At 42.9% G+C, this 25,660-nt stretch overlaps 1 protein-coding gene across 2 annotated transcripts; it reads right to left on the bottom strand.

Moving 5' to 3' along the window:
• Positions 1-400: 400 nt before the first annotated feature.
• On the bottom strand, positions 401-10,646 carry LOC145213924 (uncharacterized). 2 transcript variants are annotated; one of them, XM_080082332.1, is made up of 12 exons: positions 9,359-10,646; positions 5,532-5,791; positions 5,361-5,436; positions 5,194-5,300; positions 4,954-5,114; positions 4,062-4,265; positions 3,923-3,994; positions 2,606-2,668; positions 2,410-2,457; positions 2,092-2,281; positions 1,887-2,019; positions 401-1,703 (listed from the first exon to the last, which is right to left on the bottom strand). In XM_080082332.1, the coding sequence occupies exons 1-12, from the start codon at positions 9,395-9,397 to the stop codon at positions 1,053-1,055; spliced, it is 2,004 nt and encodes a 667-aa protein (XP_079938458.1). In that variant the 5' UTR covers positions 9,398-10,646; the 3' UTR covers positions 401-1,052. The 2 variants fall into 2 exon arrangements, with proteins under 2 accessions (XP_079938458.1, XP_079938459.1); XM_080082333.1 differs by having other exon boundaries at positions 2,612-2,668; positions 9,359-10,645.
• Positions 10,647-25,660: the final 15,014 nt, after the last annotated feature.

Genomic DNA, 25,660 nt, shown 5'->3' on the forward strand with positions numbered 1-25,660 from the left:
TACAGGGATACTTCAAGGGGGCCACGAGGCCGAAAAGTTACTTTTAGGGGGCCACGGTCTACAAAAGGTTGAGAACCACTGTTTTAGGCCAAAGACATCCGTTTTTGTTATTTTGTTAAAAAAACATCAGTGAAAGGTCAACCTCAAGTAAAACTAATTACGTAACTTTGTGCCATGTATCGAATTGCCATGCAGTCACGGTGTAACAAAGAAACGACAAACAGGTTTAAGGTTTCACGAGAACCGAAGGAGATAACACGTCTAACGTATTATACCGGGTAATATTCCACAACCGAGCCGCAGCATTTGAGAAGCGACCAGAGATAATTATATTTTGAAAACAGCGGACGTGCGCCGCTTCAGCAAAGAACTAGCAGAGGTCCTAAACAACCAGTTGTTTTCTGTTTTTATTAAAAGTTGCATACCATAAGAAAACATATACGACCGTTTTGGACCACACACGTGATGGAACATCTGTTGAACATATGTAATCTATCCGTGTCGGTATGTTGAAACCGAAACTCGGAATGTGTACAAAAACGTGCGAATCGGGAACTCATAAATACCAAGCCATGAAGCAGATGCGCGAAAATCTTATTTACAACATCGACATAAAGAAGAGATAAATACAAAATACTTGATGCTGATTGACATTAGACGATAATACTGTGCAAGGCAACAATAAACTCAGGTGACTTTCTTTGGTAAGTGGACCAGCACTTATACAGAAGAGTCAAAATTTGAAGGCAAAGTTTAAATGCAAATCCGTTTAAAAACACGCATAAGAATAAATGAAGAAAGCGAAGTGAAGTAACAAACGTAACCGCATAAGTTACTGTCGTACCACTGAGTAACATACATAGCAGCATAAGGAATGGTTTAGATTAAGTTCAGCAGTAACTTAGTATCGTTAATGTCTGTGTATAAGTAGAGGAAACAATTGGAATTAGAGCTTATTAAATAGTTCTGCACAGTGAATTCTATTTGGCAACATTTATCTAAACCGTTGATAGATGAGGTACAAAGAAAAAACACACAACTCAATTGGCTTATTAGTACATGGCACCCGACTGCATGGCAGAATGTTCCATTGGAGTGGAGTAGCAGCTGTCAGTAATCGCGGTGTTCGTTTGCGGGGTGGCGTAGGCCTCCTGGCCGCAAGTGTACGTGCCATTTAAGTTGGCTGGCGGCAAATATGGTGTCGTGTGAGTGGCGAAAGCATCGTGTGAAGTCGCCGTATTGAAGTTATCCGGGTAGTATGGCATCTGTGAGACGCCATTCGAATCGACATATCCGCCAAAGCTCATGTCCTGTTGCTGAGTGGGAGCGCCTGGGTAACTATATGACATCCCTGCTGAATAGTTTGGCGCATTGGGCGCCGATGATCTCGAATTGATGTCCAATACGCCGGTAACCGGCTCCATGCTATTGCCATAGTAACCAGACATGGTGCTTGATGAATCGCTCCATGAGTTTCGGTTGCTGTAATTTGAATGGTGTTGAGCTGTGTAGGTGCTGGGATTGTAAGGCGATGGAACAAAGTTGCATTCGTCTGCGGATGGGATCTGGGAAGTGGAAGCGCTGACAGACGTTGAGGTAGAGGAAAAGGTTTCTGTTTCTGCCGACTGAGTGACTGCTGTTGGTGGCGGTACTGGTGGTGCAGTTTGTTGAAGGGTTTCAGCATAACTGGGCAAACGAGGCGTCTGTAATAAATATTGTGTTTGTTTTTTAAACTGGAGAACGCAGTAATCTAGATTGTAACGTATAGAATAGACAATTAATCGCTACAGTAATGTAATGCCGCTGAAGTGTTGAAATTAATATACAGAAACCTAAATCTTAATTAGGCTAAGTTTGCCAAAGATGAAAGAATTTGCTTTACCAACCTGTGTGTAAGTGTATCCATATCTTTCAGTGTTGTTTGTCACCTGGATCGCTTGGGCAAGTCCATGAAAATCAAATTTGTATGCGTATCTCTTACCATGCACTTTGGTCATGATATTCTTGTCATAGTAATATCTGAGAAATAAAACAAGAAAATTTCATAAGAGTGAAAATTTGTCACTACTTTTGTACAACATTTGCACAAACCTTAAGGCTCTGCTCAATTTGTCGTAATTCATGTTTGGTTTGCTTTTTCTTTCACCCCAGCGGCGAGCCACTTCGTCAGGATCAACCATTTTGAATTCGCCTCCTGTACCTTCCCATGTGATGCAGCTCGAGTTGACTGAATCGCTCAGCAACTCCAACAAAAACTGCCACAGTTGAATTTGACCGCCACCTGAAAGCATTGAAACAGCTGCTCGTTAAATCGAATCGACATTCCTATCCATTACCATGTAAACCAGCGGATTACAAAGGGCGGCTGGAAAGACTCAGTCACCTTAAATCAGTCAAAATTTATCTCACCTTGCTTGCACAGGCGGCTGCACAGAGGACCGAGGAGACTGTAGGTTTCTGTGGAAGCAAATACGATACAATTTAGACTGTGAAAAATTGCACAAAGACAAGGCGTGCGCCATTGTGGAAGCGAGGCCGATCTCTAGTCGTCGACAAACCAATTATCACGTTCACACAACAAACAGAGAGTGCAATCAGGGCTCACCCGCACCTTCTAGTGATAACTTCTCTCCGCTGTTGTCTGCTCCTTGGTAGATTGCTCGGTAGTCTGCGTAACAATTACGAAATGTTAGATGGCTCTGCGGTTGAGAAACATCATTTACAAGCTTATGAGTGCGCTACAATTCCATTACCACTGTATGCAAGGCTAAACAAACGCTATTGTTTGGCGCTTGACTTTTGACAGCAGACCATGTCAAAATAATTTACAAGGCAATTATTTGTCGCTTCTGCATGTTTTGGCTGTTGTTTTATGTTGTTTACGGCCGCATAACATACGGCAAAGCACCGGCACTTAATGGAACATTGGTCTAGCAAACAAGAAAAACACTAGATGAACGGGACTTAAATCAAAAACATTTGCTATGACGATAACTTGGTGCGGACACACAGACAAATCTATCACGTCACTGTAAAGATGCCTAGAAGGTGAGGCAACGTAAATTTGTATCAGTCATGTTAAACGCAGACGACGCGCAACCGACCGTTGCAACTTCTACACAGCTATCACCTTTTCATGAAAGTGTTCGCGTGCCAGCGTTAGACAAAATGGGTCATTAAATCAACGTCTAGTGTTTCTTGACTTCGGCGCACCATAAATGTCAAGCAAGTGCCCCATTGCGTTGTTTACTGGAGAACTTAGTTTCGCAACTAATTCCTGCTTGATGGCCGCACTGATTGGGAAAGTACACAATAAATAAACACGTGTGCATTGACGTCTCGCACACGTTAAAGCGCAGGTCCGAACCTAAAATCTATAGAAGAAGAAAACTGCGCTTACAATCATAGTTTAGTTCTTTTGTAGACGGAGAAAGCTTTTACCGTTTACATGTTATCCTGGTAATCTAATTTACCGAGGGGGACCCACGCGAATCTGTCAGCCACCGAAGTCTGCACAAGCAGCACCAGCAGCCAAAGATGACAGACGGGTCGACATGTTCAATATCTCACAGTCACGGTGAAAGCAAGCGAGTAAACGGTGACGAAAGGGTGCGAAAATAGAGGGTGACGTCATATTGTTGTCTATTCGCCTGACCCGCGACCCGGCGCCTTTTGCCAGACAACGGGTTCAACTTGCAAATCGGTATCGAGTTGCACCAGCTTCACGGGTGGCGTGCCCCCGCATCAATTGTGGTGAACAGTGGTTGATGCTAACTGCGCGGTTATACCCCTACTATATGTATAGCCAACATGTTGTATCTAGCAGAGACGCCAAGTACCTATAGGATCACTGAGAGAAACAGTAACTCGAAGAGGCAGGGAATTTTATTATGCATTGAAACATGTTGATACTTCAACTCACCTTCTATTGTCAATGGCGCGTTGATGGTGCCAAGCTTCTCAGACTTGATGGCGGGAAGTTGGTGAATGGCGGCTAAACAGGTTAACAGTTTTAACAAGTTTGACAGCACAAAGGTTAGTATTTTCGTCTAATTACCCACCTTGCTTTAAAAACTTCATGTGCTGCACCAGAACTTCACTGTTGTATCGGGTTGTGTATCGCGACAAATCTTCGACTGACATCTTTCCCAGTTCAGCCCCGCAGATGTGCGAGAATTTGCCGAGGTCGATGTGGTGGAGTCCATACTCGTTTACTACCCACTCCAACCACAACATCACATGATAAGGACTCCAAATAAGAGGATCTTGATAAACATAAATCATGTTTATTACCATTGCATGCATTGTGTGTGTTATATCTCTATCATTTCCTTTCAATCGCTTACGCCAATTTATATTTGCGACATACGGAGCGCTACTTAGAATCATTTTTTATGTGTGAAATTTTCGGTGAAATTAACTCCATATTGTTGCTAAATATGGCGGCACGAAAAGCCTCTACCGTCAATCATCGAATCGTGCTGATCTTTTATCGCTAGAGCCCCAAGCCGGCCAGTGGCGATCTCTGGACTCCGCCCAAGACACGATTCAATCGTTTACAGGAGGATTACTACGCCAAAGGCTGTCAGCGCTGAAGGTAACTTCAAACGGAGGTAGAGTATGACAATTGGCAACATAAGGGGGCGCGGCGTACCGATACGGGGTCTGGGAAATATGCGACGCGGGCAATATTGTTTACGCGGTTCCGTCACATTGTGTGGTGCAACGCTGCCCTCGCAAAGAGGAACCCAATGAGAACAATACCGACGTCGAAAATCGGACAGGTGTTATTGACTGTGAATTCCCATAACTTTTTGAGGGTTTGTAGACAGAACAAAACTGGTTCGGCCACCAAAACTCAAACAACACAACAGCAAGTCTCAAAAATCCAACATAAAATATATTATGAGTAAATGCATACTGTATTCAAAATTTGATTATCTTTCTATTCACCTGCTGGAACAAGTACACGTTTTTCCTTTTTTTGACTTGATGAAAAAGTAGAGCTCTCTTGGGTTGATGGATCTATAAACGTGGACTGCCCTTGTCTTGCATTATGATGTATTTGTGGATGGTACTGTGCGTTATTTGGAAAACCATTGCTTGTGATTGAGCTGCAAAATGCATACATTCAATTGTTTCGGGACGTCTAAAACTTGTTTTATCAAAAGAAAAAAAGTAGCGCAGTCTTACCTATGTTGCATCATTGTGGACTTGGGATCGAATCCCGATTCCACTCTCTCAGTTTTAATGCCGTAATCCTCATCACAGGAATAGCCTGAATTTCTGTTTCCTGGAGTCTGTTGCAAACACAACTTTATAACTCTGGCATCTCATAAATTGGCAAAATATTTACTTACGCTGCTTCCTCCGCTGATGTACATGGACGTTGCATCACAAAAAGAAAACATCGGGTTTTCTGCAGTTTGCCAAGCCCTGGTCGCATGAAAAAAAAATATAAAAAAAATATATAATATAACAAAAAATAAATTTCTGTAACCTATGATTTAAAATTTGTTTTACTAACTTACCTATTGACAGTGGATCCGTTATCTGCATCACCGAATTGGTTGAACGGCGCTTTTGGTGGCGTTCCCAGGACTGCCGGTGAGGAGGCTGATGACGACATGGATGACGTCGACGAAAGTGATGTCATCACCAGTGGAGACGGTGGTTGAGCGGATGGGGATGGGGTGGTGGAGTAAAATGAATTTTTGATGCACTTCTGTGTTGGAGAATGTTGGAAAACGTCGAACAGCGAATTATCGTCGCAGACCAGGGACAGAGCTTCCTACAACAAAATAGGAAGATTAACATCTTTTCACCTTTAAAGCGCCAAAACTAGTATCGAATTTATGTCTTTCTACGCCACGTTGGATCTAAATAAAACGATTGGGTGCTCGCGGTTGTGATAGATCAACGCATCTTTGGAAACAAGTCAACTGCCGAACAACGCAGGCGCCAAAGGTGGATAACCGACGACTGATTGGTTGGTGATATCGTGCAGCCTTTTGACAGAATTGACATGGTTCAACACCTTCACGCCTTGCTTGTCCCGCGTGTCACTAGGTGCCGTGACAGGCTAATCCGGCGTGTCAAGGAGGCGAGAGCTCATTAAATCTTAATAGCTGCGTGATGCGTGACAAAAGGCTCGAGCGGTGCGCATTGCGTTTGATATACTGGACACGAAATGTATCATAAAATCCGCGGGCAAACAAAAGGCGCATCTTTAAAGGTGATATTTGAAACGTCGCGCTTCATTTCGTCGTGTGCGGAACCGTAACATGCGCCTTGCAACAATGTGTTTGCTTAGAAAGCGGGCAATGAAAGTGTGTTCACCGATGCTTTTGCTTCAATCGACATCGCGGCAAGTAGGCAGCATATTAACTATTGTGGTTCTTTGTAGCGTAACCACTTGGCTGCCTCATGTTTCACGCCCCCGCGCCCCAAGGTCAAACGAATTTGCTACAACAAAGCCGAGCCGTGGTTTGGACTTCAGAGTTGCTAACTACCGGCGCTGGTGACATGCCGCCGTCGTGGTGCAGCCATGCCGTCGGCGGACCCAACATGAAAGCGATTACGGCGAAAATAGTTTGACTGCTCGAGGACAAGAGGATGAGGCGGCACCGTTGGGGCCGAAATGAAAGTCTTGAGCTGTTTGGTACTTGTCCGGCGTATCAAAACATAGAGGGTAAGTCTCCGCACTAGATTAGATAACGTCAAACAGGCGTGTTGGTCAGCCACTAAGAAGACTGCCTCGCGAGTCGCGCCGGAAAATGCACAACGACCGTGATTGATCACCTGAAGGCTGCCGTAAACATTTCACGAGTTGGTTAGGGAAAAAATGAGCAAGTTTTTAATGGCTGCAATCTCAATTACGTTTGAGGGGCTGATACTGTTAAATTACCGAAAACTTTGGAAAATTTGCATATACTTTGTTGTAAAGAATAAATCGGATTTACTTTCCCTTAGTCATAAACTTAGTTTGACCACCTGTGAACACACTACCTTACTCGATTTTCCAAGCCGTTCCTAAACACCATTTATCGTCTATAGTTACAAAATAAATGGACACCGTACCCTAGTCACCCACCTCCGGTGAAAAGAGATTCAAAGGCAGCGGGGTTAAAAGCCACACGCGCGCTGGGGTGTTAGGGGTGCGCTCTTGAAAACATGGCCACACACGGGGACAAAATTGTGGCACGGGCACAGAAGCAAAACTGATTCATGGAGGCCAGGCTAGCGATAACTGTAAACAATCGCCCGAACGCACACGCGATCGTCGCCGATTTACGAGTGTCGCGGAGATGGGCTGGTTGCGGAACAATACCTGGGGCTCGCGAATGTCGACAAATTAACAGTCGCCGCGGCCGACTTTGATACTTCTTATGAGAGAAAACAAAAACATCCCCTCGTTTGAAATCGGTGGCTGATCGCAAAAGCAATGTTTTTTTGTCAGAATCAAAGTTCTTTTGATGTTGCTTCTGAATGTCAAATACCCATCATATTTTCATGAAATTTTGGAAAAGTATATGTTGTTCAAAGTTTACAAACACACACGCAATGTTTTGAATGAGATAGCAATGGTTTGTGTGCTGACAGTTAAATTAAATATTAAAGGATTGTTTCAAATTTTGTTTCAAAAAGGCGGTATAACTGTTAAAAAACGTAACCTACGCATACGCGAGTTTTCATTTCCCATGTGGACTCAAACATTTTATGTAAACATCCACGTTTATATCCCGCGCTTGTTGGGACGGAGGACGACGATGAGACTGTCTGTCGTGCGCCTCAAGTTTGTGTTTCCGAATGGGACGTGTTGGCGTCCGGGCGCGCTCCACTACCAGCTTTGTTTTCGTCATATCTCCGCTGAATGCTATTTCACCAACTTTTACGTACTCTGGCGTGCGACATTTTGCAGGTGCGAGAGGTGCGCGCTTCGAGCATGGGCGAGTAGAAAATTAGCGCCCGGTGCTATATAGTCGGTTTCCGGATCGATGTACTTTAACCTGCTTTTGTGTAAAGTTCATATTGCGGATGACCAACATGCCATGTTTGACCTTTATTTAGACTGGACAATATGCCAAAGTTGTAGTATAGTGGTGGAAAACTTACTCACTTGTAAAACAATCATTATACTGGTCGATACCGTAGTGTTGTGTAATAAATTAAATATTGCAAGGTCGGACACAAACTTACGTCCGGACGCAAATGGAAGAACGGCGTCCTGTTACGAGATTATACAGAACTTCCCACAAAACCACCCTATAGGTTTTTACCCAGACGCCAGATGTTGGGACAGAGTTTTGCAGCGTTACGCCCAATTACAATCGCAATGATTCGCGCAATTAACCGACGGCTTGTACAGAATGACTAAATTCAAACTCGATCAAAACATGTAATGTAAATGCTTATTGCGATTTTATTTTCTCAGTTTAGGAAGAAATCGTGCTTAAATGTTTTTTGCGCAAGTACATGAAACATCAAATTGCAAATTGCAGCAGTTTTAATGTTTCTGTTAAAAAGTCTGAAACCCAACAATATTTTGCATTACGTGAAAACCTCTAGACGCCAATGTTATAAATAACACGACTTTTAATGTGACTAAGAACTCAGCGATAAATCATTTCGCAGTGACGCCTAATTATCGCCGCAACGACTGTTGTCGCCTGTTTAGCGGGGTAATCCCGGTCAAGACCTTTGACCTTGGGTCGTTGCACCCGCCCACTGCAGGGCGTGCGAGTGGTCACTAAGTTGGGGTGATACGGGTAGCAGACTGCGGTTCACACGAGCAATACTTGTAATCGTGCTGAAAAACACTAGACGCCAAAACCAAGTGAGACTCCGGAACTCCAGAAACCGGGCACCTGTATTTGCCGCAACCTGAGGGGACGGATTTGACATTAGCGCCATGATTTTTTGCCACTATTTATTTCGGCAACTAAACTGTGATTTAATTGCTTAACGCTGTGGCGAGAAGTGGTCAGTACACAGACAAAAAGTTGGTGATAACAAAACTAAAAAAAACTGCCAATTATTATTTGGTGGCTGTTATAAAATAGTTTAAACGCTGCAAAAAGCGCTACAATGTCTATTAATCGTACTTAAAATTTGTTGTTTTTACGCATTTGAAAAAGCTTAACAAGTGATAAAGAACCAGACAGTTACAGTCACGCGTGATTGGAATTTGCCGGCTCGGGATCCGGTGATCGTTTTGATCTCAAGAAGAAGACACACCTACGAGGTTGGGCCGAATCAAAACTCACGCGGCAAATTTTATTTAATTTGCGCAATTGCAAACGATTTTCACCAAAATTGTAAACTATCCTACAAAAAGGAAAAAATAATTGTATTTTACCTTGACGTATGCTGAAGTATCCGGCACAGTTTGCGTCATGACGGCTCCGCGGCTTTCGGATGCGCAATTCCCGGTCGTTGCTTGGTGATAATTATCAAGTGGAAGAAATTAAAACTGATCCTGAGTGATCCGCAGGTAAACACGGTGCTGTTCAAATCCGCTTGTGGTGCATTAACTAAATTGACAGCTCGCGACGACACTTTGCTCTACCGAGTGCTGTATCAACATCAACGACAAAGCGATTGGAAAATGACGCCCACTGAACGACGACTGAGCTTTTTAAAGGCGCCCCGAAAACGCAAAGCGCTCAACCCTAACCGGGGTTTACGATGGAACATCGGCTGTCGGCGAAAAAGGGGGTTCGGCTCCTGTGTGCACCCAAGCAAGAAAGATACGGGGAAACACAGCTTGGCTCCAGGGTCAGGCTCAATGCCGGCCCCAGCCGCAAGCCTACTGGAATACGTGAGAGTGACAGTGCGCGGGAGTAGCGCATTGATCTGGATATTCGGCATTTGACAGATGAAAGATAGTTAGCAAGTGAGCAAAGCAGCGATGGCCTTGAAGCAGTTACCGCCGCCGGTCGCTTCGGTTCACTACAAACAAAGACCTTGCAACGGCAGCCGATTTCCCACACCCCGCTACTAACGTGACGTTTGCCCACCTTTACCACCACGGCCCAGCAAATTTTAGTGAGGACATTTTGCCAAACCCATATTTCGAAAGCCACAGTGCATGGAAATGGGCAACCCACGCGTCGTCTTTCGTTGCTTCAATAAAAGCGTAACGACGTTCCCATTTCTCGCTAATCATATCTTGATGGTTATGGATGGAGAGCAGAGTCTTTCGAATTGTGAAGTAATATTGGACGTGGGTCCCAAAATCCATAATGTGTCCTGTCTGCAATTTGATCCCATTAAGTTAAAGGGGTTTAAAAATAGAACATTGTGGGTATCCTCCCTTGGGGAACTGCGGTTGGTAAGCGGACGTCATCATTCGTGTGGTCACCTAACAATCGCCTCTGCGCGCGTCATCACCTGGGAAAGATTATCAAGTTATTTGTTTGCGAGTGGAACTGGTTTAACGTAACCCGATCGTTCTTCAAACAAAATTGTAAGGGTCCAGGGCCAGATATGGATGTCAGAAAAAATGAGCTACTCGCAATAAAATGCGACATATAACTTCACGCTCAAGTGACGCTAGTCCCTCGTGTTTGTCTGATTTGGTTTAAAATAACGTTGCAGTTGGGTCTCGACAGTCTTTCGACGACTTGTATAAGGTAGATTGTTTCATGAAACTAATACAATAATTTTTCCACTCGTTTCTATTTGCTGCAAACTTTTAGGGAAATGCTTCAAAAAAACATTCATAGACTCAAGTGAAACAAAAAATCGCATCTTACCGAAAAAGTTTTACATTTAAAAAAAATGAAATAACAGACGTCAAGTTGCAATAGTGAACTTTAAACAAACATATTTTCGCAAATGCTTTTGTGCGTTACAGAGTCGAGGCATACTATATGGACAAAACCGTCTAATGCACTTTTTGCGGTTACACGGATATCCTGACAAAGTAAATTCACCACTTTGATCATTGTAATCCTGTACCCAGGCGCCCGACATCTCTTGAAGGGTCAACCTATCACAAACGGATAAGGGGTGGCACTGCATGTAAAGGACAAGATCATTTACACTGAAGTCCGTCATGCTTCCGATTGCGCGTGTGGAGAAGATAAATTCAGGTGGTCGGCGTCCTGTTCGTGGTCACAAGGCTACTCTGGGTCAGTAATAGCCTTTGTTGCATCCAGAGGCCGTTTTGTGCTAAAGTAAAGGTTTATTTTTCTAATCCCGTTTCAAGGTTGGTAATTTTGGCCCATATGCGAGTTTAGTTGGTGAGTCATTGCGCCTTGCCTCTCTTAGCTGAAAGGTGTGGTTTGGTGTCTTTCCAGTCTAAGTGCAGTCCATAAACACTGCGGCTTATTTCAAAATATGGGGTAAAATATAAATTTTGCCTAATATTTTGCAAACTTAACTTCTGCATGTGAACAAAATTATAAATTACTATAATTCTAAGTTTAGGTGACCGAGCAATAAATAGCTGCAGGCCCAATGATTGAAAGCTCGCAACGCTAGTGACGTATTGCTCGTAGTTTTTCGTCAGTAGTGAAAGCAGTGACGAAAACTCCGCAGCCTCGAAACTGCTGCCTGTTGCCAACTTTCCAATCACACGGTAACAAAAAAAGATTAGCACGACAGGCGAAACGGGACCGACCCTTGCTGCTGACGTGGCCATAACAAAGCTGACGCTTGCACTGGCCGTAAAAAACTTGCATGTGACGTTATGCCTGGCCGCGTAGATAATTGCTAATGCGCAAGTGTGGCAATGGACGGCGCTAAAAATACGCCCCTTGCGGTGCTAGCTGTGTGTTTCAGAAAGACGAAACGGAAAGGGGTAAAATTGGTTCGAACCTTATATGGTCGCACCAGGGGCCGCTTTGTACTTGAGTTTTATTCGTCTTGATTGTTTATTGACGATACGAATATCGTTGCTTACGTTGCCGCGCGCCATCTGCTGACGTCGATGTTTGAGCGCTGTGACGTAGTAGGCGGCTTCGCTAACGTGCGGATTGGCGTTGGACCTCGACGAAGGTCCCCCGAATAAATGTTTATATTTTCCCCAGAGCCTTTGTACTTGTCACGGGCTTCTGAAATGTAGAAGTGAAGGGAAATAAATAACTGACAATTGTTTGGGGTAGATCAATTATTCTAATGTCGTAAACTGTAGTTGAAATGCAAAAAAGATTTTTCGAAAGGTCAGCAACCGAAACCTGAGCATTTCCTAAGAAAGTTGCAAGCATCCAAATCGTACAGTGACGACATGTCTAAAAGTGGTGTTAGTAATACTATGTAAACGAAAATTGCTTCCGGTTACAATTGGCAGAAAAAAACCTGTTTAAATCAGAATTTATTTTTGGAACAGTAAATTGTTTATAATGCGGAATCCAGACTTTTCAGCGTTGCAAAAATTCAAATCGCGCTTCAGGTATTCTAGTAACTTTTTTAACTTTCACCAGCATCAAAAAGAGAGCAAGTATTTGTGTAACATTGTTGTCAAAGATTATTTTGAAAAAAACATGCGGGAAAAAAACAATGTAGGTGAAAACGTTTGTTTGCCAATGCGTTATCGGCGAACCGAAACCGCAACAACCGGTCAACTATGCTTTCTGTAAGTATAACCGCCAACACATTTTTTACCGATAAAGAACGGAATTCCTTGTTTTTCTCCACGCGTGGTTGCATGAAAGCTATGCAATATATTACGGGTTGCCATCGGTTTGCGGTGAGCCAAAAGGACGAGGCCACGCGCCGTTGTAGCGGATTTGGTAACAACTGCCGGGGCGATAAAGGCTCTGTTAAGCGCAGTCGCCCGTCGTACATGACTTGGCGCTAAAATGACACGTCCTGCGGGGGCCCGTGTGTCACAAAGTACAAGCAGCGCGATGTTGTCGGGTTGGGATCCCGAGGTGCGTGATCTGTCGTCGTGCTTCACTGCAAGGCACGATACGACAATCCATGGCGAGTGTCGTACGGTTTCCGATTAATGTAAGAACCTGGCGCAGTGGGAGAGTTGCGACCTGCTGGAGACTTGCGTCCTGTATGGAGTAGCGTCAGCGGAAGCTTCTGTACATTCGAACAACCATTGCTTCGCGGGACTTAGATCCTGTAAACAGGAACTAACCCCTTTCTGGCGTTTAATATTTGCTCTTATTTACCAAAGGCACTACTTCGTATGGATTAATACTATTACTGCATATTTTATGTGTTAATTTGCGCAGAGGTTTAAAACTGTATTTATTATGACAAATTTAATGTTTGCAGTTAGTACAAAAAATCTTTCATAAGATTGGCTTTGCCTTCCAAATGGAACGATTTGCTTCCTTAAACACTATAGATTATCACTACTCCAATCTTATAAGCGACTGATCCCGGATAATCAGCGACAAATCCCATAATGACGCATCATTGAGCTACTCTCACGTTTCATGGCACTTAATTGCAAAGTGCTATAAGAAACATACGACAAAGCGACTGCAGGGTCACATCAGGTTTTGACAACATGCCCACAATAGATCAATCGTGCGGAGGCGGGGCAGGACTCCCATGTAATAAGGCTGCATGTCGTGGTGATAAACTGACAGAGTAAGGGAAGACAATACAGGTCAGGTTGCAACTGAACGATGATATCACAAGAGGCGACCCACCCTGAGAACGGTACAATTTTTATGAATGAACTCTCGTGAGAACCTGTGCGATGCGTAAACGCCAGCGGTAGTAGAAGTGTGTGGCCCTTGTGCGAACGGCGTGTCAAGGTTGCGACGCGCGCGAATGGACGTATTATGTCGGAACAGCGCCCGCCAATACTTCCACATGCTAGAGACATGTTGGCGGGGTTACACGAGTCTGATTCCAACCATGTGGAGGATGTTTTAGTTCGGCGTCATCAAAGCCTCGACAATGTTGACAAAATCAGTTTATTGTCTGTCGAAAATTGAATCAGTTGGAAAGGCCGTGCGACAGTGCATTGCGCGTCCGCCCTGGGCTTTTTCAACAATTTATCGTAAAATACGCGGTAGCCAAGGTGGCGGCGACGGGCCAACGCAACAAGAACTCACAGGGAAAATTAGACATACATCCAAACGATTGATCTCTATATAACTACTCAAAATGTTGTTGTTAATTTAGAAGTTCTTGCATTAGAACTTATCGCGATATAACTTCACACACAAGTTTACTTAAGGCTGGTCAACTCTTAAAAAATGAGTCAGTTTGTGCACAGTTAACACTGTTAACAGTTCGGAATTAAGTTACATACAAAATCACTCTAGTCGCATTAGTCATAATAGTAGATGGAGCGTGTCCGAGTCAACAAGCGAGTTGCACGAACTGCTTCAACTCCAAGTCGTAATTTAAACTTACACGACATATCGCGTGCGTACACCAGCCTCCATCAAATCAAGATGTCGCCACGTTGTTTAAACAATATGTACGACGGCGCCCTCCCCACCCCCAGTGGTAAATGTACTAGAGACTGTATTAACTCCAATCCCCCGTTTCGATTTTGGTTTGAGCACGTAACGTTTGTTAAACTACATACACTTCGGGTGAACCCGCACGAACGACGGCTATTAATTGTATGTATCGTACCAAACTGTTGTGGGAGGCGCGATAACAGACAAGCATTGAGAAACAGTATTCGCAACAGCACGTTGTGGCAATTCACCCACTATTTATTTACTACGATCAAGTACAGGGGAAACATGGTTACTGAATCCCAAACCGAAACTTTCTAGGAACTTGAATTTTGGGGTAATAATTATTTTAGCGGTACAATGAATTAAAATTCACTTGAAAAGTTAGATTTATTTTTAGCCCGGCATGAAAACACGAAAATAGCAGTATGAGGTTTGACATCTCGATCGAATCCAATCCCGACCGGTAGTTGGATAGCGAGAAAATTTGTTTGTGATCTTCACGCTGGAAGCTACACGAGACAAACACGTCCATCAACGCGTGTAAACGAACATCTGTCGCGCGAATTTTAAATCTAATCAAGCAAACAAAACCAACGCTCCGAGACGAAAGCGACATCTCTCTTTGCGTCCGTTTCATATCGGTTCCGGTGCAAAATTTTACAGCCTCTCTGGCGCCACATCCGGTTTTCCCACGTTCATTAAGCGGCGGATCGCCGTCCTCGCATGGGATCAAACGACGCCAATCATCGCACAATAAAACCTGGTCAACAAACGTGATTCACCGCAGCGCACGACACCTGGCAGCGATATTGCGTGTTAACGATAGATCGGGATTCGGGAGCCACAGTTGCAGGTCATATGAGGTTTGAAGACCACCTTTGATGCTAGCTGCTTTCTCACATACGGGAGACCGAAATGCTGACAATAAAAAACCTAGATGGTATATATACGCCGCAAACATCAAAGAGCCATGGTGGCTAATGTATACATATATGTAGAGTTTGTTAGTGTCCTAGGGTTTTACCATCCAAAGAAAAATCTCATAAAATAGTCTTACTTTTGTTGATTAAATTGAGTTGATAGAAGAATAGGTAATGTGGTTTTGTTGCCACAGGCTCAAAGAAACTTACATAACTTCTACCCGTTCAATGATGCAAACTGCTGGTTATCGATTGCTTCTGATAGTTGGCAATCATTTACAAAGGGATACAAAAGGTCTCGCGGCTGGTTATTTTAAAGGCAGCGTTTTGCCAGTGGGAAAACATTGTACCACGCCGCGCATAAATAACAGGTTACGCTGTTGCGAAGTCGGTGTTGTCGGATTATGACAATGGACGCGTAGAAGATACGCACACGTAGCATCGTATTTGAAGGGAGAGGTCATTTGCTCTGCCACCTGTTTTTACACCTGTTGTTGTCCCTAATAGCGTTTGAGGCCAGATTAAAAGTAGATGTGTGATGGTTTCAGGGACCCCATGCTCCTTTGTATCAAATAATCTGCTTACTTTTACAGCAAGGCAAGAATGAGGGTTTTGAACGAGCATATTACAATTATTGACTTATTTTTACCCACCACCCTTTAATCACAGACGACATTTGCGATTTCGCTTTTGTACAAAAGCAGCTTGGATCTGTGTGTGCGAACAACGCTAAACGTACCCAGGTAAAACAAAATGGCTGCAATGGTGCTTCGTGAGACAGCCCCTAAAGCTTTTTCGCTCATCAAGATTTGGCTAAACGAGCACCAGCAAGGCGCGACGGACACGTCATCATGCGTTGCAAATGACCTATATTTACCTCCACTGGCAAATAATTGCGACAGTTTCAAAAATAAAAAGAATTTGTCAGGGCACTGAAAATATCTGCCTTCCTGCCAGGCGATCTGCGAACGAATCGGCTTACGGAGTATCCCCGAAATGTAAATCTAGATGCTTTCGAATGGCGTCATATCCTTAAGTCAAGGAGCCTCTTTACGTGGGCGTGGGCAGAGGACCTTTTCACGCAGCTGCTCTCAAATAAACAAACAATGGACTAACTCGAATAATTATAAACTACCCGTCAAAGTTTATAGTCTGATGACTGTCGGCGCTTCGTTGCAGCTAGTGACGCCACGAGTCGATGCCGCCGCGTTAGACGTCGAGCATTTGAATAAAATAGAATTATTTTGGAGATGCATCACTGCATTGCTTTCTGATTAATGATCATGAGGCAGGTTAAACAGAAAGCGGTGGATCAAACGGTCTTGTGGAAAGGGGAGTATCGCTTTCGAGTTAAGCTGGAGCTTCGTCGGCAATCGATAAGATTAAGTCAAATTATCGTATTTGAAATCAAGTCAGGCCGTCGCGTGCTTTAACCCGAAAGTCAATGCAAGTGGACGCCCCTATAGACGCCACACAATAGACCTCTGGGATAAAGTTTCCGAACCCTTGAATGTGTCTTGGTTAATTGCCAAAAAACTTACGTATAGCTTCATGGTTTGTTGTCTGTATTGTGATATCTCAAAAATCGGAAGCGACCATTACTCATGAAGATTCGAAACAACATCAAAGTAATCTGTGGCAATATAGATATTTTCAGGAGGTAGACAAATTCGATTTCTGATTACCTTTTGTTCCAACCCAAAGGAGCCAATTGCGATGTTTCGTGCTGGGAATCAAGCCAAAGTCCTCAAAACTAATGCATCCCACAGCGACGCGTGAGGTCAAATGTCAATTGTATTCCCACGACAACCTTAACAAGTTCATAAAAATACAACCCATATGTACACGCTTACATGTTAATTTGCATTAGCAAACTTTGTTCAACAGATGCTGGTACCTGGTAACCTGTCGAATTCTGGGGCCGACCCCTTCCGAAAGTAAAAGGGCGCACCCCATCGGCGTCAACTCAAGTGTTTGAATTCGATCCAAGCGTCAAAACTCCGCCAACTGATGGAAATCGATAGATTGTATACGGCTACTGTTTAAACATGGCGCGACACAACTGACAGGCACTCAACGACCTCACGAATAATTACCTTGTTTTGTTTAAAACACATTTTTTTGCGATTGGAGTGAAATTTTTAATGTGGCTTCTTAAAATCTCGATTTGTCACTTGTCATTGTTGTTCATAAAGCGTATTTTGTTTTTTTTTTGTGTGCAAAAGATGGTAAAAAGAACCTAAATCTGTTTTTCTCATTACTACCATCTCTGTTGACACGTTTTCAAGTTTATTTCCCATAAAGCATAAAACCTACTTTTTGCAAAAAAATACAGGCCACGTTATTTCTTCTCGGTTTGCAGCAAATGTGAACAATGAAACATTTTAAGGTTCCCGCTGCATCAGTCATTGGCAGAATTCCAGGACGATCTCGAAAGTTCGATGCTGCATGCAGTCCGGACGTGTCGCGTCGATTTATTTGCGTTCGGCATGAAAGCCACTGAAGTCGGTGCTCGAGCACAACCGCGCGACGCGATAATGGAACATGCCGCCGCGCGAAATGACCTTGACACGCAGTCACCCCAAAATCCTTCTGGGGTTACACTCGTGGGTAAGTGGTTAAGCCGCGCAGTTAGCAACCATTAGCCACAGTCAGTACACAAATGCGAAGGAGACCAGCCAACAACGAATAAACGCTGCTTGACGATCGTTTGTATCGTACTGGCCTTTAAAATGCGAACTGTGGCGCCCTTTGTTGCGTAGATAAGCGACAAAAGCATGTCAGCTTTAGCGTAAATTGTCCTGAAAGGTAAACACGTCAGTTTGAAGGGGTTCCACATAAATCATGTCTCCGTAGCTTTCTGTAAAAAGTACGCTATCATTTTGAGCTTGGGAGCTTCCCTTGTTTGAGCTGCACTGCAATCCAAAATGCCTGAGTGCGTGGTGGTATGGAATTTCAGGTAGGAAGGGAAGATAAATGCGATTAAAACCCCTTGGCCTTTGATTCTCACCCCGCTTGCAGGTGTGTCTTGCCTCGCTTACCTTGCACATGCCTCAGGGTCAGGATCGGTGCTTAGCTGAAGGTCGAAGCTGAAGATGGAGCGTGAAAACGGTGAAGCTGAGTTCTGTTGAATTCCGTCAGCAATGCGCCGAAGGAATACTTGATATCAAATATCAAAGAGATTTCGGAACGCGTTACCCCGAACGAAGGAATGCGTGCGACAGGAGGGCTTGATGTGGTTTGAATTCCTAAGCTTTGCAAATCGGGATTGAAATTCACCAGTTTTCACCGAACACCAACAGTTGATTTTGTCTCTAAGTTGCTGGGTTATTTTGACTACCAATACAAAATGCCAAATAATTGTCGAAACATATTTTACTCCAATGTATGACTTGCCCTGTATTGTTTGAGTTCTCAACAGCTTAACAAGTGTGCACATGTTACAAAAATTGCAGGCATTCGATAAGTTTGAGCCAAAGTTTCAAGTACAAATAAAGTGCTGTACATTTCACATCACTTACAATTCGTCATTCCATCACAGTAGTGTCTACTTTGGAGTATACCATATGCATGGGCCGCGCACGGCAAACAAGTGAATTACCTTACATGAAATGCATCAGGACCTGTGGCAACCAGAGCCAGATTATTTTAGTTGCCACCAACCCAAGAGCTGCATCACGAATGTTTTGTTTGTGTTCAAATCACGAGGCCTGACCTGTCCCCTCTCGGGCTCTTCACCGTCAAGGGTTTATGTAAATCAGACATTAACATGCGGTGGTTTAGGTGTGCATACGAGTCAGTATGGTCCAATCTAACGTGTAAGCGAGAAATATACACAGATCTTAAAACGGAAATTCTTTGCAAATTTTTTCTCTTTTTTTAATTAACTACAAACATAAATTAACTTACAGTCTGCTTTAAGAGCTTGTCAAGTTTAACAGTTACTATGGAAAAGCCAATTAACCTGGGGTTGTTTGTGTTCAAAATAGTAACTATCTTCGTAGTGATAACTGTTTGTTGCTTAAACCGATACGTGGGAGTGAACAGCACGGGGCGTCTGCAAGGTTTGATTGACAGTTGTCTTGTTTGTGAAAGTGGCATTACCGTGCGATGCTAAATCAACGGAGAGCTGCAAACAAAATTAGTCGAAGACAGCGATCGCAATGCGATGGGGGATCAGCAGACTGCCGCTGCACAAACACTGTTCCTGCTTAGCGGGTTGAACCTTGGGACTGACCATCCAGCCGTAGACACCGGTGATCCCTTCACGGCCAACATCGTCGCCTTAAATTCAGTCAGCTGCGCTTTATGTCACAACAAGTCGCTTGGCGATTGCAAGTGGCCGTAAACGGGTGAAAGGCAAGCACTGCTGCAAAATCAAGACTGAACTAAAAGCTTTTCTGTTTCCGGAATGATCTATCCTAAAGTAATGCCGGGCAAAGATAAGGGATACTTGGTTTTGTGCATGAGTTTTGTGAACTGGGTTACAACTGAAAAGGGATGTTTGAAACACGTTTTTTTTTCTGGTCAAGTGTTATAGCTATTCGTTTATCCTGGTGGCTTTGGGTTTAAATCGGTAGTCGTTTAGCTTCCGCCATAAGGACGGAAAGATTGTCAGTGAGGCATGTTCGCCACACAACGTGATCACCACAGCAATGTCGATGTCTTATACGAAATTTGACACCGACCAGAGGAAGCACACGCACTTTTTTGACACTTTCTATTGTCACAACTCATACAGAGCAGACGGTAAATCCGTTTCAGCCAAAAGGTCACATGTGCTTTTCTATACGGGCAGAGGAATCAGCAATTAAATGTCCGGTAAAGCATTACGCAAGGCGGGTCCAATTTACGAAAGGTCGAGCTCATTGCCCTGCGTTACGTTACCAAGATGACTTATTCTGTTGAAGTAACTGATAATCCAGAAAGTTTTCACAAATTATTTACCATAGTAAAGAGAAAACATCGGTGGTTTGAAAATTTTATTATAATGGTTTACGACAGTGGTCGGCAACCGCCGGTCCGCGGCCCGGTACCGGTCCGCGAGGAGTTTGTTACCGGGCCGCATAACTTTTTGTAGGTTAAATGCTATGAACATTTTGCCCATATATTCCGGGGTTGATAAACTAATTTATGCGTTTTTATTGCTAAATATTTGTAGTTTTTTAAGACCGGTCCGTGGTAAAAGTTTACTTTCAAAAGCGGTCCGCAGTGCAAAAAAGTTTGCCGACCCCTGGTTTACGATACTAAGTAAAAACAAACTAATTTGGGTACAATGAAACGAGAATCAAGGATATCTTTATAATTTTATAATAACGATGTATTAACACAGAAATCGTCCTGATCCACGGGTGCTCAACAGACGATTCCAGTCACATATATAGACATCAATTAGCTGACAAATTCAGCACACACTTAAATCAGTCTGTATATTTCTTATTGCAAACACTTTTTTGTTTATAAAAGCTAATTAATGTTTATAATTTTATATTACAATTGATAAATATCGGTTTATTTTTTTTTTCTGCTAAAATATTTAGGCAATCACTTTGCCGTAAATCATTTACATGTGGGTATCAATTTAAAGAAGATAATACAAGTTTTGCGAAAAAGACCTATAGATACATAGATAGGCATCCCGTTTTAGTAGCCTGATATCAATAAAGCGGGTGTTCAAGTATGAGGGCCACTCTTAAACCGAACTGATTTCTGTGCATTAAAACTGATTTTTGTGCATCAAAACCAGCTTTTGATACATATCAGCGGCATTGTGCTAACTTGTGGTAATTTTGGTGCCAATCATACCTCCGCCGTGGCGCCAGTCTCATTGAGCCACAGTTTGAGCGCAAAATCCCATTTTGTTTTGGTTCTACACCTGAGCCACGAGCAGCTGTAACATCACATGGGTCACACCTGTGTTTGCAGAAGGAACAAAAACATAAGGAATGACACAAACGCTTCATAACACGCAACTGACACAGTGCACTGACACATGTGTCAACCGAGTTGATAATCCGTGTTTACATAGTTGATTTAAATTGTCATCCCACACGGGTGTGTATTTGTATGTTTTCTGTGTGTAATCCACTTGCTCTTTAACGCTGCCATGTGGTTGATGTTAAACTTATACTTTCCGCTGCACGCACACAAGAGCAATGCGTTTCACACGGGTTTGCATCGTAGTCTTATAGTTTGGCTGCAACAAAAATGTGATTGTCAAATATTTTCTAATGTGATTGCCAGATATAATATTTAGTCATTTGATCGCCTAATTCATTTTAGGTTTTTGCAAACTACAAAGCGCATCTAATCTAACTATACTCACATCAGGTTAAGAGAAATGATTCAAACATTCGATTCACATTTCGGTCAAACTTTATCAAGAAACGATATTGTTACATTGATGTTATAAGACACTTTAGTTCAGGTTATAATCACAAAACTTGTGCTTTAATGAATACGGTAAGTTGGAAGTTAAGCTCAAATCACACAGTTTTGCCACAAATATCTACGGGTGAAGTGATTCTATAAAGAACATTGCGAAAGTACAAGTAAGATGTCAAGCGTTTATATTGCGTGAGGTATTGGACAAAAAATGGCGCAAATAAATTAGCATTTCGAATATAATACTGTTTTGCCGCGGGTCGTTGGGGCCAATTGACGCCGACAGGCAAATATCCAAATTCATTGCCGGCGAAGCGAGAAGCAGTTATGGCGATAAAAGTGGGTGTTTCGCGAGGCAATTATCTAATAGCAAAGCAGAAATTCGGGTCCGAGGTTTCATCAGTCTAGGCACGCGACCCAATGACGTTCAGGGAATGGAATGGATGGAAGAGCGCTGATGCAAATACGACCATCGCACGCTGTCACCCACCGAATTAAAAAAGCAAGCAGGTAAGAATGAAACAAGGGCCTCATTGATAGTAAGTGTTTGAATCAAAACAATCCAACCACGACAGATACTCGGAGGAATTCTTTAATTGTGAATAGCCTACTTGTATCGAAAGTAACTTTTCATATATTGCCGTTAATATTAATGTGGATGCCAATGACAATTGCTGTAAGGAGAAAGGACACACTCCGGTCTTTAACCGTCGAGTTTTTAACAAGTCAGCTTAAATTAGAGTTGCTCCAGAGGATTTATACGTGCAGAGAAGAAATATCACTTATTTCTGCTTTGATTTCAGGCATCCTGGAAATGTTTCATCTGAGGACCAGAAACTTCCATATGATGGCTCGTTCCTAAGAATCGCGTGAGAACACCTGGAAGGAGCGGCCGAAAGCGATTTTTCAGTCAAGCCTCTTTGTTTGACCGCCGCAAATTAGTTAAGGACTAGTTTGAACGCGTGTGGCATGGCCGTCGCGAAATGTATTGCTCTTCGCACCACTGGACCATGAAGCGACGCTAAATAAAGCCCAACTTTCACTAAAAACATCGTCGCACGCGTGTCACGACGAGAGCAAGTCATCTCAAACCGCATAAACTAGATTCGATTTATTAATTGACGTCAGACGTTTGATTGCGAAATCTCCAACCACATCGAGCGGCTCGTTTCTCAGATCTTTCTTCCCCTACTTTTGCGGCTCAGCATCGTGAAAGACATTTGTTATGTGAGGCCGCAAGGCGCCGAATGTTATTAATTTCTCGCATCATTTGCGAGACGTGAACCGACGCGTGCGGCATCTGGCTTGTTTTGATCCTGTCAAGTCGACGGGCTTCGAGCCCCCGCCAACAAGCCGTGCGCAAACGGCAACACGCGACCGCGCGGGTCGAAGGGGCTGGCGGGTCTTGATTCGGGAGCAGCACGGATCGCGGCTGCGCTTAAGGCCCCTTAGCTTGTTTCACTGAGATTGAATGCCGCTGAAGACAACGGGCCACTAAACATCAGCTGCGCGGAGAAACCCAACACTGTTCCAGGGGGGCGCGGACAACTTTCACTGTCGAGCTGCAGGTGTTCTGTCAACGAGCGTGAAATCAAAAGCGCCTGTATGGGTCAAAGGGAAAACGAACAGCAGTGGACAAACAAATGCTTGTTTTACTAGCGCAACTAGGCCTGTGTTTTTGGTCACACTTCATGGCCACCAAACCTAAATATCACTTCAGCTGCCTTGTGTAGCAAAGCGTTGCAGCAGGGCCTCAACAAAAAGTTAACTTACTGACGACAAGTCATGGTAAAAAGGAAACTTGACACCGCCACTGATGTGAACTTAGACTCAACAACTAATGCTGACAGGAAACAGTAGCTAAAAAGCGTGGTGCATCCGGGAAGCAATTTCCAAATTACCCTCTTCCGTTCTACTTCTTAAAAGCGAGAGGTGGCACGATTCTTTCTGCCACATTTAATAATTGGTTAAAATACAATTTGTAAATAAAGCTTTGACTTAGGTTTCTAAATATAAAGCCTGAAGCCATAATTTTGGCCTGGAGTTAAATACTTTTTTTTTCAAATGATCACGCAAGTTAACAAAACCCACACAGCTTAGTCGGAATCAGGGATTGTTTTAATTTCTAACTGTGCCCACTGTATCATTTTGACAGTTTTACCGATAAAGGCTTTAAGGGTGTGTGAGGTTTCGTGACATCCAATCACCGACGGACACGCGATGTGAGGCGTTAAACATTATTAACGTTTCTGGACAACAAAGACCGCCGATTCGACTGGCAATGGACACGCTCGTTTGCAAACGGTCGTCTGGATTGAACCGCCCATCAACTGAAATGCTTTCGATTTCGGTCATGCCGTTCAAATAAAGGTCGTTATACTAATTCTGGCATCCACCCTTGTGTTTTTATTTTTTGAACTAGTTGAGTCTATGTTTAGATGCTTAAATAGTCGACGACAGAGTCCTATAATTTCAAATTTAAAAATATACAGAAGAAATTGTTTTATAAATTACATTTGTCCTTGCTTATATATTTCGATTGTGGTTAATTTTGTTTCGAAAATTGGCAAATAAATAATGATATTATTACACAAAGAAATCCAATACATTTTTATCAAATTGCGACAGAAGCTGATTAGAGAAGCTTGCCTTTTTAATTAATTTATATGGTGGAAAGTTCTTAAGCAACCTTAAATATGTTTTTTGACGTAAACGATAATTCACAAACACTAATTTCGTTTTTTGTCGAAGGATTCATCTACATCAGTGGTCTTCAACCTTTTTTATAGGCGACCACAATTTAAGGGAAAATGAAATCAGAATTTACATGCGACCCCATTTTTTTCAACACTGAGAAAAATGTTTTAAGTAATGCTGAACCGCAATAACAATTACACAAACTGTACATAATTACCAACAAATATGGCGATACAAAAGTATTACGAAAAAAGTTTTTAAGGCGTTTCATTAAAGACATAAACCCAATTTTGGGAACACAAACTTGTCAAATTGTTCAACATTTAGTTTGCACTGTTAGTGATGGTTGCGCCTGTATACTGTCCACGAATTTTTGAAGCCGCGGCTTGACTTTGCACAAGCTTAACCGCATGTTATGATCCACTTCCAATCGATTACGATGTTTCGTTTTTAATACACTCATTGCAATAAATCCTGCTTCACACAGCCACGTGGTTAAAAACGGGATTAGAAAAATTTGGCATAGTTGGGTACATAGGCGCCGAGTTTTGCAAAAATGCAAGGTGGCGGATTTGAAATATGACGTCATCTTATGTGACGTCACTAATGCGTGCCACCACGTGAGCTCAAACTCAAAGCCCAACAAATTTCACATAGAATGCAAAGTTTGTCAAAATCATAAAAAAAAATTGAAAATAGTATTTATTTGGAACACTTTGCTGTGCAACGTTTATCACTGCTTTAGCAGCGTTTAAAAAATGTTTTGTCATGTTGTTTTTGCTTCATATCACCTTAGATAACCATTTATTACAGCACAATCGAATTGTACACAATAATGGCCAAACATTCACTGGCAACAATTATGTGTTGGACCTCATAAACAAGGCATTAATCTAAACAGGTTGCAGTTTTTTTGCTGTTTTTTTCGCCAGCACGCTTGTTAAGAAGCAAAATCGTTCCTGATTTTTCTCATATTTTACAATTTTTCGTATGATACCGCTACAAACAAACCAAAATATCCATGGTGGCCGCCACCGTGCTTTACAAACCCAAGGTGGCGGCGCCACCCCGCCACCGCCCACTCGGCGCCTATGGTTGGGTACCTTGCGTAAATAACTATTCACTCGTTCTGGTGTCACTGAAATAAGACAAACTTATAGTGTTGAGTCATAATACACATTGTCCAAACTCATTGTTACGCGATAAAGGCATTTTCTGTTTTTCCACTACCACGATTTAATTGCAACAGGAGGTAGCAAGCTGTACTACAAA

This window comes from Phallusia mammillata, chromosome 2 (genome assembly GCF_965637545.1).
Source record: "Phallusia mammillata chromosome 2, kaPhaMamm4.hap1.1, whole genome shotgun sequence".
NCBI lineage: Eukaryota > Metazoa > Chordata > Ascidiacea > Phlebobranchia > Ascidiidae > Phallusia > Phallusia mammillata.